Genomic DNA, 13,910 nt, shown 5'->3' with positions numbered 1-13,910 from the left:
CCAGTGTGCTGAATATGAGCTGAAACACTGGTGCTGAGGACGAGTGAGCAGGTTAGAGCCTGCATGCACTGCTGGAGGATTCCGGCGTATGTCGGAAGCACAGCCACATTTGGAAGTCCAGGTTGAGTCAGATTTGTGCTCACCATGGAGTCAGAAAAGCACCCCCAGCTAGTTACTGTACTGTGTGTGTATTTTGCTGTGTGGATCACTAACTTTTTTAAGGAAGACAGATTACAGATTCATATGTGCAAATGGAAAGGTCAGGAGAGAACCTCTGCTGCCAGTCTTTGCCTTAACTGTAGCTGTGACACAGTCCTCGTGTTTCTCTCTTGTGCACACCAGGCCTCAGTCTCTTATAAAGAGGTGCTGAGCTAACAGACTTTGGTTTTAGGTGGATTCTGGGGCTTTTTTTTTTTTTTTTTTTTTTTTTTTTTTTTGTTTTTGTTTTGTTTTGAGTATGTGTGTGTAGTTTTGTAATTTTAAAAATACTTAAACCAATTTATTATTTGTTGTGTGTGTGTTGTGTGTGATATCTTGTTTCCCATGGCGCATGTGTGGAGGTCAGACAATAATGAGAAAATTGCTTCTTTCTACATTGTGGGTCCCAGGGATAGAACGCAGGTTGTCTGGCCTGACAGAGACATTTACTGTTTGTTTTCTTTCTCTTGGATATAGACTCTTGGCTTCATGGCCAAGTGCTGCTGGGACGACAAGACACATACACTCACTGTAACTGGCCTCATCAATTTCACAGACTTTAAGGTTTTTAAAAATGAAAACTCCCTTAAGGTTATGCCTGTGTCTTTGGGGTTGGTTTCATTGCTGTGAAGAGACACATGGCAACTCTTACAAAGGAAGGAACTGAGAGCTCTATCTGGATCTGGGCAGCAGGAAGAGCAAGTGAGCCACTGGGTCTGGCTTGAGCTTCTGAAGCCCCAAAGCTCACCTCCTGTGTCACACTTCCTCCAACAAGGACATACCGCCTAATAGTGCCACTGCCTGTGAGCGTACAGGGCCATTTTCATTCACAGTGTAGTCTGGCAGGACATTACCATTTAGAGGCATTTGTTCAAAGCATCCAGTGGTGTCCTGCCACAATCCCACCATCAGAGTTTCAGAACTTTCCCAAGGCTTCTCTTATAATCCTTCCTGCTCCTGGGCAGGCATGTGGAATTGGCTCAAGTGCCACCATGTGGATTTGGTGCCTTTGGCTGTCTGGCTGCCACGGTAGTGGGCTTTGTGGGTGTCACTTGCTGGAGTAGCAGGAGTGCCTGCCTGTCATTGCCTTGCTTGACAGTCTGTAAGTTGGCAACATCTTTGAGAATATTCTGAAATTTAAACCAAATAAGGTTAAAGTGGGACCTCAGAGTCACCGTTGAGGCCCAAGTGGCTTGAAATGTGTAGGCAAGGTCAGGAGAGGGCAGCTGACTTGAGACTGAACTGTGCTGCTTTTTCTAGTGAGGGGTGGGCTCGGCTCATGTGCTTCGACACTTCTGTTAACCACTCCTGTTGACGGTGTTTCAACCACCACACTCAGTTTAAAATCAGGGATAGCCCATCAAATACTTAGCCATGTGTGACTTCTGCCTCTTCCCATTTCCTACTGGACCTATTGGTTTGTGTCTGGTATTCCCAAATTACAGATGATTGTGTTGAACTGTATAGTCCATTCAAAGGAAGGGCCCTGAGAGCAGCAAAGAGGATTCAGTCTGTGCTCAGTTTTCTACCAGCTTAGACCCTAAGTAGCCAGGCTGGAGGGAGGAGCCCTGCTGTGCTGGGGTGAGCAGTCTGAAAGCTGTGTGTGCTTTTGTAGTTTGGCATCTAGGCCAGGACGTAAGGAGCCTGGTCTTGAGCACCAAGTGATATGGGCCAGCATTGTTCTCAGGGTCTCCTTCAAGGTGATCAGCCTCTCTGAGGAGTTGCCAGTACTGTGCTCCTCTGGCTATGAGGTAAGGCAGGAACTTGGAAGTATCCATGTCACACCTGCCATCTTAATGGTTTTGGGTGTTGCGTGAGTGTAACAGGGTTAAACTGTAAAGTTTTAGAGAGCTTTTTAGTGTTGTCATTGGAACTAAATATTTTCTGGAAAATTTAAAATATGTTAAAAATGTACACCAAATGAGATGGTTGGCCCAGCAGTGCAGCTCTTACCCTTGGGGCTCAGCTATCCTGGATTTGTTCTGGTTTAGCCACTTCATAGCTAGGTGACACTGGGTGAGGGCTTATTTTTCTGAGCTTTGTGGCTTTGCATCCTAACTTGAGGGATTCAGGAGAGTTGAAGATGGAGCAGTTAGTCACTGGTCACTTAAGGGCTAGTGCAGAGAGGAGCCTTGTATTGAGACGCACATAGCCTAGTGAGGTCCTTATGTATTTTAGTGGGAAACCAGCTCTGTATTGTGTAGCTGTCGCTTCTTAGCCTGGTTTCCTTTTGAAGGTTTTGGTAAGTAGTAGTTCCCTGGAACTGAAGTGCAGGTGACCTTTAGAGTAGCTGTGACCAGAAAGCTTTAAGTGGTTTAGACTGAAAAACTTAATTGAAGAAGGCAGTGTCTGTGTCCCAGAGCCACCCTGTTTTGTAATGTTTTTGAGACAATCTCATGTTGCCTAGAATGATCTCCAACTTGCTATGTTGCTATGACTCTACCGCCCACATGCTGGGGTTACAGACATGCACCACTTTAGTTTATATGTGGTACTCGGAATGGCACTCAGGGCCTCTGGATTAGTTACTTTTGTTGCTTTGATAAAATGTCAAGACTAAAGCTGGGTGTGGCTGGGAACTCTCAAAGCCTGCCCCCAGTGACAAGCTTCCTTCAGCAAGGCTCCACCTCCTAACGTTTCATAGCCTGACCAAGAGCACCACTAACTAGGAATCACATGTTCAAATACATATGCCCACGGAGAGACATCTTTCATTCAGACTACCATATCCTCGTGCAAGCCTTAATACCAGCTGAGCGTCGTCCTCAGCTGAGGATGGGCCCTGTGGTTTTTTCTGCTGGCTCGGGTTCTGGAGGCAGGAGTTAGATTCCAGAGGAACATGTGTCATGACACAGACACCGAATGCTAAAGATCCCACTTTTACTCCGTGGCTTAGCGGAGCTACTGTGGCACGTGGTATCAAGAATTGGAGCTTTTCAAGGGTGCATGATAAGGTGGGAAATTGGGGACTTAGCTTGCTTTTGTTTACTTTTTTTCCCCCTGTTTTTCTTTTGGAAATAATGTCTTTAGCCCTGACTGGTCTCTCAGTGATGCCCTTGCCTGTGTATCCTGAGCACTGAGATTAGAGGTGTGGGCTCGCTCTGCCACTTCTGAGACTGATGCTCATGTTCAGAGCTAAGGTTTCTCCATGGAGCTTAGTGCCCAGAAGGGTAGTTCCAGCTACAACTGGGTATTCTCATTTGAGGAGAGAGACTGATTTAGAAGGAACTCAGGGAGGAGCCTCGGGTGTGAGTGGAAACCTCACGGCCCCCGGCCCCCCCCCCCCACACACAGTGGGAGCTGCTTTCTCAGAGCCTTGTTTGTTAAAGTTAAAAGCTTTGTTTTCCTTGCCTGCTTCCCTCCTCCTTCGCTTGTGTAAACTTGAGTAAGGGTGAATTTTGGGGTCTTTCAGCTAAGGTGCCTTACTTGCTTAGCGCTGAGCTGTTGTTACAGGTTGGAATTTTGATTTTGGCTATCCATATTTGCTTTAAATAGAGAATTTTTTCTAAAAGACAAAATTTTCATGCCAGTTTATTACCCCTTAAAGATGTAACTGTATGGGCTGGAGAGGTGGCTCAGTGGTTAAAGAGCACTGACTGCTCTTCCAGAGGTTCTGAGTTCAAGCCCCAGCAACCACATGGTGGCTCACAACCATCTGTAATGGGGTCTGATGCCCTCTTCTGGTGTGTCCAAAGAGAGCAATGGTGTACTCATATAAATAAATAAATTTAAAAAAAAAAAGATTTAACTGTACACTTTGATGCCCTCACTCTTGAGTTCTTTAATATGTTCATTTTAAGAATAATTGCAGCCTAGGCCATTTTGGCTGCTTGGCCTATGGTATGCCAGGAAATTTACAGTCATCTAGTTTGTAAGTTCAAATGTGACAACTTTTTTATTTTTGCTTTCTTTTTCTTTTCTTTCTTCAGACAAGGTCTTAACTGTATAGCCCTGGTTGTCCTGGAACTCTCAATGTAGACCAGGCCGGCCTTGAACTCAACAAGACCATCAACTTCCTGAGCATTGGGATTAAAAGCATGGACCACTCTGCCTGGCCTGAAATGGGTTCCTAGCTAGTCCAGGCTGGGCTAGGCCTCACAGTGTAGCCAGGGTTGTCTGAACTATTGACCCTCCTTTCTTCACTGCCTGGTGCTAGAGTAACAGGCCTGTACCACCACACCATTACACTTGGTTGCAAGCATGCAACTCTCTCTTAATTAACATGGCGTTTCTTTAAAAGAATTGTCATGTATTTCTACTACTCTTGGGCTTATTGTAAAGTAAATAGTTTTAAAGTAATAGTCCAGGGCACATGTATATACATGCCGGCCCCTTTTCACTACTCTGCAGAACTAATTAAGTATTTTCCCATGAGGTTTCTGACACATTATTTCAGTTGCCTGATGGTGCTCAGGTGCCAGGCATGTTGGATTGTTTTAAAGCAGCTGCAGTGTTTGCTGGAATTAGGCCTTCTCAAGTGTTAATAGCCTGCAGGTCATCAGGTTTCAGTTTAGACAACATTGCAACTGTTTCTTTGCTCTTGAGTGATGTGACTGAGCTGAGCTAGTGCCCCACCCCCACCCACCCGGAGCTCTGGGTCAGTTTGATGGGACCAGGGCATGTGCCTATGAGGGGGCTGGGGGCTGCCTGTAAGCCCTTAAGTCAGTTCCAGAGAAAGTCTATTCAAGGACTTCAGTAGGTAATAGGATCTGCCTTCCTTGTGCACATCATGACTTCCATTTTGATTTTGTATGAGACACAAATAGAAGAAAAGCACGCCTTCAGAAAGCAGCCTTTCCTTCTGACTTCTGCGCAGCGCCTTTCACCCTTTTCATTTTCCTTTTGTCTGCCTTTCTTTAGACCGGATTCTCATTGCTAACTTCTTTCTGTGGTAGGGGCAGGTATTTCAGTCATCCGACTGGGAGGAGCTGGAATGATGACAAGCTAAGGTTTGAAATCAACTTCCTGCCAGCTTGGAAAAACTTAATCAAAGGCCCCCAATGAGAGTTTAGGATTTTCTCAGTAGAAATGTACTAATATCCTGCAAATTACTAGCTAAAAGTTTAGGGAAAAGTTTATCAGTGCTGGGGCCTTCATTTGTTTCAAATGTATTTAAAAACTTAAGGACAGGCGTGGCTTCTGTAGCCTCCACACCTGCTGCTGACTCAGTCCCGCAGCTTAGGCCAAGGAGCTCTCCTTTCTTTCCTCTGCCCCTGAAGCTCTGCTGCTTTGTTTGTCAGCTCTCAGAGTGAGTTCCAGTTTAGACTTCCCAGGCTGACGTAGCTGTGCTGTCTGTCTGTCTGTGCCTGCTCAGTTCCCAGCAGAGCTTGTCCTGTGTCCGAGTTCACTTACTTTCCTTCCCTTACTGGAATAGGCCCTACAGGAGCCGGGGAACTGGTGCCATTTTATACGTCCTTGCCTTTCTCAAGGAGTACTTAAGCCCTGTAGTGGGCTTTGTAACCCCAGTACTGGGGAGACATAGGCAGAAGGACATTTACAAATTCCAGGCTCCCCCCAAATAGAAACAATGCACACTTGAAACAAATTAAGTTTCCTGCTGCACCCCACTCCCCCACCCCCAAGCCAGAGGAAGAAGAAACAAAGCTTTATTGATGGTTTTCTCTGGGTCAGCTAGATGGCTTGAGATTTTTTTCCTCTGGCATAATAGTCCTGGCTCTGGAGGTAATCAGTCTGTCAGAGTTGAGTAGTTCCTGCTTTAAAGCCTGACATCACCCCAAGGCCCAGCACTTAAGTAACCGGTTTTTCAGGTTTGTAGTATCTTAGTGGCCACAAATTCCCTGGACCTGCTAGATGCTTGGATACAGATGCTTTGAGGTGGGGTGGGGGAGGGGTGGAGGTCTGATTGGACTCCGGATCTAAGGTTAAGTGAGTTGTCTGTGAGCTGGTGGTGCTGCCTGGACTCTAGCCGGGGAGAGAGAGCAGTGCCTGGTAGCTTTGGGAACTTCTCTGGGTACTTGTGTGAAGCCATACTCAAAGAGCCAAATGTGATCCGTTGGGAATGGGTGGGAGCTGGCTCAGCTCCCTACTTTCTGGGTAAGCTTATCCCAGCAAGTCTGATTTAGGCTTTCAAGAAGCTTTGTACCCACTCTCTTCCTTTTCTCCTTTTATTCTTGCTGAGGAATTGAATCCCAGGGAAGAGTAGAGAATTTACTTGGGGCAGAAGGAACACACCTCACTGATTTTACTCCAGGTGAGGAGGTTGATGACGGCTCTCAGAGTACCTTCTGCAGAGCTCTGTCGTGAGCGAGCCTGCAGTAGATCTTGCCCATCGTGAGGCAGATGGCAGTTCTTAGCATGGTTGTCACGTCAGGACTGTAGTCTGTACCAGAAGCAGGCCTGCTTTACATATTACAGCTAGTTTCTTAAAACAAAAGAATGACCCCAGGACTGGGGATGGGGTTTGGTTGGTAGAGTGCTTGCGTAATGTTCAACTGAGCCTGGGTGTGGTCCTTAGACCACATAAGTCTAGTTGTGGTGGTATAAGTCTGTAATCTCAGCATTCAGGAGGTGGAGGCAGGGGCATCAGAAGTTTCACCTGTCTCAAAGTTTGAGAGTTAAAAACAGTCCCATGGAGGGACTGGAGAGGTGGCTCAGCAGTTACCCTGGCTGTTGTTTTAGGAAACTTGGGTTTGATTCCTAGCTTTCCCTGGAACCTCACAAATGCCTGTAACTCAAGTTCCAGAGGGACTGACACCTTCTGGACTCCTTGTATATAGGTGGTGCACAATAGACTTGTTGGCAAAACATCCATACACATAAAATAATGATAATTCAAAGCAAACTAGTAACAGTCATTTGGGTCTTGAGCACTCTGGGGTGACTGGACCAGGCCCACTTCACACACAGTGTGATCTAGTATCTGCTTAATGGAGTTGATGTTCTTAGAACAACAAGGGTGGGTTTGTGTGGTCTGAGGTCTTCCTAGCCAGCTGATACTGCTTTTCAAAAGGTTTTGCCACATTTGACTTGATATTTTTGGTTAATGGAAGTACCTTCTTATTTGTAGTAGTCGAAGCAAATATTGTCAGAATGCCAGACTAGAGAGAAGCTAATTACTGTCAGATCAATAACAGTGATAAGCTTTCTTTCTTTCTTTTTTTCTAGTTACACATGGGAAGCTGTTGATTCCAAAAATAATGCAGTTTATAAAATCAACGTCTGTGGAAATTTGGACATTTCCAGGTGTGGGTCCACAAGTGCTGTCTGTATGTGTGACCTAAATACAGAGAACTGTCAGTCAGTGGGTAAGTAAAGCTCCTGTATCCATGATACAGCTGTGCACACATTGCGTGTTTATAATACAGTAATTAATGTAGTGTCTAACAGTGGACATTTCCTAAAAGAGCACTGTGTTGTTTGTCTTGTGGGTTCAGGATTCTGTGGGGTCAAATGGAGCTGGAGCTGCCAGGTGGTTGTGAATCCCCAGGCATGGATGCTGGGAGGACGATCACGTGCTGTGCCTGCAGAGCCACCTCTCCAGCCCCTAGGCACTTTAGAATACCTTAAAAAAAAATAAAAAAATAAAAGCTGGCTGTGCTTTCACTGAAGGCGTCCCACCTCTTCCACATCCAGATGACTTTTATAATAGTTAAAAATGGTAAAAGACAATTTAGGGCAGGCAAGATGCTCAGTGGTTAAGAACATTATTGTTCTTCCAAAGGACCTGAGGGTTTTTTTTTCCCCAGCACCCATGTTGGATGGCTCACAACTGTATCAGCTTGAGGTGTTGTAACAACACCCTCTCTGTTTCCCACTGGCTACCACATGCAGGTGACACACACACAAACTGAACACAAATTTATAAGTTTAACTTGATTTTTCAATTTGAATGTCTGAGATAACATAAGGCTATTTCTATGTGGTGAGTAACAACACAGACGATAATTAAGGATTATAGGGTGGGTGTTGAGTATGGAAAGATGTTTTCTACCTGTATGGTTCTTCTTTCTCACTTTTTAAAAAAATTTCTTAGCATTTTATATGTATGAATGTTTGCTTTCATGTATGTCTGCATACCACATGTGTGCCTAGAACCCTTGGAATTCAGAAGAGGCCATTGAATCCTTGGGACTACCATGTGGGTTCTGGCATCTGAACTCAGGTCCTCCCCCTTCACCTCCATTTCTTGTATCTCGTGATCTCTTGGGGGAAGGAAGGACTGATGTGGCCTCACAGTCAAGGACAGTTGTTAGACTCAAGCCCTCCACGTCTTTGGTTCGGTCATTCTTGAGTATACTTTTTGAGGGTCAGGATCCCTTGGTGAGGAACAGCCATGCCAGACTCCACTGAGATGGGTCAAAGCAGATGTGCCCAGGAGGGGAGGGTGCTGGGGCTTGGATGTCTGTGGTCAGCTTTGCCCAGGGAGTGGGAATAGTGAGGTTTGCTCATAATTAACAGGTTAATCCAGTAAAGAGCTGAAGGCAGCCATAGTAGGTTATGAGTTAGGTTGATGGTACAGTAGTCCAGTCTCATTTTATTCTTGACCTCCACCACTAAACTCTCTCAGAGACAGTTGTGACCTCTTGTTCCTGCTGATTACTGCATTCTTTGCCATTTAAAAAATGTTTCTTTTTAAAGGGGGGGCCCAAGTTATTGAAGCTATTACTTCAAATTTGATTGTAATCATCTTTTTGTCATTAAAATTAGGAGCATTTAAAATATCAACAGTGGCTATCAATATCTAAAAATTAAGTTTGCTAAAAACGGACTAGTTTTCCAGTAGTTGTATTAACAGGCAGGTCAAAAACAGGCAGAGAAAAACAAAGTCATGTTACAGTAGTTGTACCAGGTACCATGGCCTTAGACCTCAGTACTACATCAGTAAGTGGTTCACATTTACATCACATTTGTGATTTCACAGGTTTGACAGAAAAAACAGCTCTTACCTCAAAGGCACTAAGAGAGTTTATTATGGAACCAAATATGAATGACCAAGGCCTGGGAAGATGGTGCCCATGTTAACCTCAGGTTGCATGTTCCCACGTGGAAGCAGTGAATCAAGGCAATAGAGACAAGAAGCATGGGTGAGCACTTCAGAGAGAGAAGCAGGCTGCAGCAGCAGGCCTCAGCTGTCACCTGATAGCTTCCTTAGCCCATCCATTGCTGGCAGAGGGGGTTTTCTTAAGTTAATAATGTCCAGAGGTTAGGTCTGCTGCAGAGGTAGCCAAGGAATGGGTTTTTTTTTTTTTTTTTTTTTTTTTTTTTTTTTTTTTTTTGGTGTGTGTGTGTGTGTGTGTGTGTGTGTGTGTGTGTGTGTGTGTGTTGGTGCTGAGGCTAAAGATAGCCCCTAAAAGAAATGATAATTGGGCTGTGGGATAGGCAACATTGTACACTCTTCATAGTCATACAAGTTTTTTTTTTTTATTAGTTTATCAGTTTATGTGTTTATCAGATTCTTTCCAGGAATTCATGATTGTAGTTGTCCCTGTTGGCAAAGCACCACAATTCATGCTGGGTTGGGGTGGAGGCTGTAGAGGGTGGAGTTAGTTAGGTCATGCCATATTATTTATTGAATGTTAAAAGCCCAGGAAGGCCCATTCAGGATCTGATATAGATGAGGCTGAGCTGTGGGCAGAACAGGAGTCTTTTGGAGGAGCACACAGCTGAGTAAGAGACTTCTGGATCCTATCAGAACTCGTGTGACTGTATCTTCCTGACGGAGTGGAAGGAGCAGTGGATACACAACCAGGATTTACGTACTGACCACGTGGTTCCCTCCATGTAGCTGTTTGTGCTCCATAAACCATCTGACCTAAAGTTTAAGGGATTAATGAAGTTTGTTTTTAGTCTAAGCTAAGTGCTCTACGACATCTTGGTGGGCCTCGTAAGAAGTGAGGTAAGAATACTCCATCTTGAGAGGCTGAAACTGCTTATTGAAACAGAATGAAGGTTAACTGCCTTTAGGGGGGCTGAGGGAAATATGCACACCACATGCACACACCACTCGCACACAGAGCTATCAGGAAGTTACAGTTGTTCCTGTGGTTTAACTGAGCAGGGTTAGCTGTGTTTTCCATACCTAGCATGTTGTTTTTTGCAGGCGGAGGGATAGGTGAGGCTGGGTTATCTCCTAGTACAGACAGACTTAATTCCTCATGGCCTGAGGGCATTTATTACCCAACATCCTGACTCAGGAGGCAAGGGGAAAAAGTTTCTGGGGGACTGCTTTCTTCTAGGCCTTAGAATCTAGAGGTTGGCTGTCATGGTCTCAAAGGTGGTAGGGCACATTGACCTTCCAGGTCGTATAAGGGCTGGTACCCTTTGGCCATGAAGAGTTTGGTGACCCTCTTGGCAATAAAAACTTGGGGCCTTTGTTGGAGGAACTTGGTTAGACAGCTGAAAAGGCAAGGACCAAAGAGTAAAGCTGTGAAACTGAACAACTGGGCCTGCCACATGGCCCCCAAATAGTCCAGGTATCTGAAGTTTTTTTTCACTCTCTCTCCTAATAATTGTGTAGCCTTTTCCCCTGCTGGGCTGGATGGTTCCTGTGAACCAGCAGTCTTCCCCTAGGAAGTCACAGGTGTTCCCCTTTCAGCAGTCATTACATCTAGTGCCCCTCTCTTCTGGAGGATCCTTGCAGCCAGGGAGTGTATTTGATTTTGTAAGGTGACTACACTTTGCTGTACTGGGATCAGGTCTTTTCTAATCTAACTGGTCAGTTGTCTGTGTTGGAGCCCTCTCGCTGTTGTGCTGGTGGTTGATGCCCCTGCTAGGTCTTTCCCAGGTGGACAGGGAATAGCTTAGAGTTGTTCTTTCTCTGGCTGTTATAGACAGACAAGATATCTGTAGACTTCCCACTCCTGGAACATCTAAGTCCAGGGTGAAGAAGACTATCCTCTGGGATAGCAATCATGTGAAGTGTTGTCTTGATGTACACATAAGTCCCACTGTTACCCTTGCTTTGGGAACCAAGTGGGGACAGTTTGTTTCTGGTCCTGAATTCAGTTGCCCCCCCCCCCCCCCCCCCCCCCCCCCCCCCCAGCTGTCCCAGCCAGAGGTCCTGCTAACAGGGTTTATATTATATGTTCATGGTAGTGTGTCTCAGGGTGAATGCCTACCCTAGGGTAAGTTATTTGGCTGCCCTCAGACAAATCTAGGAGTCCTTCTCCAACCCTGGATCATAGACAGCAAGAGATGGCTAGAATTTGCCAGTGGTAGTGTTTCTATGAGAGCAATGTTGAGATTAAAGAAGGGGTGACTGTCCTTGTGGTGTCTCGTCTTGGTTTTTGTGCTCACAGGAACAGAAATGGTTTTTGCTTCTAGAGACAATTGTAAAGTTTGGAGGAGGCCCTTTGCCCCATGGATATATAAGCCCAATTTGAAGTTGTGGGTACCCCATGTGGAGGGTTTTTTCCTGGGCAACTCTCAAATTATGCCATCCTTATGTCACCCTCTTCCTGTATGGGACTCAACTGCTTGCCCCTTTGTGGGTGCCTCTGCCCATGCTCCTGGGCTAGCAAAATCAACACAATGGTATTTGAGGAAGGACTAGTAGGTGTCTCCCCATCCATCCTTATGTTTCAAGGGACTATAGGTGGTCATACTGTGGCCCAGGAGAGGTATTGGCCCAGGTTCCAATACCACTGGAATGAAAAATCGCAGGGCTCTTGTTGAGGGCGTAATTGGTTGGGATCCAGGAACTGGGTGACCCATAGGATAGTAAAGCTGTCCAAGTTAATTTGGTAATTATTCAGTCACAAGAGGTTAGAAGTGGAAGAAGGCTCCAGACAGGAAGATTAACGGGGTTTCAGGGAGGGGCCTGGGCCTGAGAGGCAGATAAACCCAGGCTGTATAGTGTTGCAGATGATAGGCTCATCTGGACCAGAGGGAGGGCTGGAATGTTCTTGTAAAACCAAAGGATCGCAAGTATTTTTGGAAAAGCTGAGATGGTCTGTACTGGGCCCATGGCCAGCTATAGGTCTTTCTGTATTGCATCCAGGAAAAGCAGAACTTGGAATGCACTCGGGAGCATCTGGGGTATGTGGAAAGGGGGTGGACAAAGAAGTTTGACGATTATTCTTCAGTGATTGATAGGAACTGGGAAGCCTGTATATTATGAGCTTAGAGGTATGGAATGAAACTGGGAGAACCTTCGTGAGCCTGGGAAGGTAGACAGGGGTTAACATTTAATTTTGTGGTGGCAGGGGCAAGTAAAACAACTTTTTGGGGACCTGCCATTTAGGTGTTAGGGAGGAGTGAGATAGATCTGAGACATAGCCTATTTGGAGATCAGGGAAAGGGGCATCAGGTAGGGGAGAATATAGGATAGTGTCTTACTCTAGGTTTCTCTTGCTGTGATGAAACACCTTAACCAAAAAGCAAGTTGAGGAGAAAAGGGCTTATTTGGCTTACACTTCCACATCAAGCAGGGCAGGAGCCTGGAGGCAGGAGATGAAACAGAGGCCATGGAGGGTGCTGCTTACTGACTTGCTACCCATGGCTTACACAGCTTGCTTTCTTATAGAACCTAGGACCACCAACCAACCCAGAGATGGCACCACCCACAATGTACTGGGCCCTTCCCCATTGATGACTAATTGAGAAAATGCCTTACAGCTGGATTTCATGGAGGCATTACCTTAATTGAGACTCCTCCTTCTCTAGTGACTCTAGCTTGTGTCAAGATGACACAAAACCAGCCAGTACAACAGGGGAGGTGGGAACAATGGCCTTATTGATTTTCCAGGGTTTTGGATTGGGTGATAAGAACTACTAGGCTTTTTAGTAACTGAGAATGGGAATGTTGTGACGAGAACTGGTGGATTGTTAAAAGAGCTGTTTGTAGTAGTCACTCAGTGACCGGAGTTGGTGGGGTAGCACGTGGGTGGTGGGAGCTAAAGGATAATAATTGGTCCTGGTGACAAAGGCAGAAGGGTCTCCCCAGGTTATAAAAATGGGACCATTATGGTTGTATACCAGACTATACTAGAGGAGATAGGTAAACCCAGGCATAGGCAGAGAAATGTGACTGGGAGGCCGAGGGTATAGATCTGACCGGACAGATGGTCCATCTTCCATTAACCTTATTGTCTGCAGCTCAGACAAGCCGTAAAGGCACTCCTTAGCACAATGGCCAACTTAATTGCATGGAATACTACAATGCATGGCCCCTCGACCAGATCTGCGCTGAACTGGCAACAGATAACATGAAACCTGAACCCTTCCCTCAATGTGCTCCGAGGGTCTAACCTTTGAACCCCCACCCCCCACTTCTTGTACAGAATGTAGCACTTTCATGCTCTCCTGAGCACAGCCTGGATAGCGCAGAGCCCTCCGAATCCTGTCCCCTTGTGGGGCACCTTCACTTGCACTGCCAATGAAGAACCCTAATCGTGTGCAGCAGTGTGGCACCCTCACGCATAGCCAGGATAGCGCCAAACCCTCCAAACCCTGCCCTCCCCTCCTGCAGCGCGGCACTTTTGAGCGTGCCCCTCCTGCAACGTGGCACTTTTGAGTACGTCCCTCCTGCAACACGGCACTTTTGAGTGTGTGGCCCTTATCACAGAACCCTTTGAATCTTCCCCTTTTGTAGCTTTGCTACAAAAAAAAAAAAACAAAAAAAAGTGCGGGACCCTCAGAGCCTTTCCTTCCCCTCCTCTCGCGCAACTCGGCCCAACCGGAATCGCACAACCAGAATCTCGCTAAAATCCTCCAAACCTTTGGGCAGCGCGGCACCCTGGTTCGCGCAGTGC

At 46.0% G+C, this 13,910-nt stretch overlaps 1 protein-coding gene and 1 long non-coding RNA gene across 4 annotated transcripts in view; one reads left to right on the top strand and one right to left on the bottom strand.

Moving 5' to 3' along the window:
• Positions 1 to 13,910, top strand: part of Igf2r (insulin like growth factor 2 receptor) — an 89,212-nt gene that overhangs the window by 14,617 nt on the left and 60,685 nt on the right. The window contains exon 2 of the mRNA XM_076926656.1: positions 7,324 to 7,463. Coding sequence (XP_076782771.1) covers positions 7,324 to 7,463 — 140 coding nt within the window. The remainder of the gene's footprint in view (positions 1 to 7,323; positions 7,464 to 13,910) is intronic.
• LOC143440046 (uncharacterized) overlaps positions 1 to 13,910 on the bottom strand; it is an 87,777-nt gene that overhangs the window by 72,937 nt on the left and 930 nt on the right. The gene's annotated exons all lie outside the window — the stretch shown is intronic.

Source organism: Arvicanthis niloticus, chromosome 28, assembly GCF_011762505.2.
Source record: "Arvicanthis niloticus isolate mArvNil1 chromosome 28, mArvNil1.pat.X, whole genome shotgun sequence".
In the NCBI taxonomy this organism is placed as follows: Eukaryota; Metazoa; Chordata; class Mammalia; order Rodentia; family Muridae; genus Arvicanthis; species Arvicanthis niloticus.
This window is presented reverse-complemented; position numbering and strand designations above follow the sequence as displayed.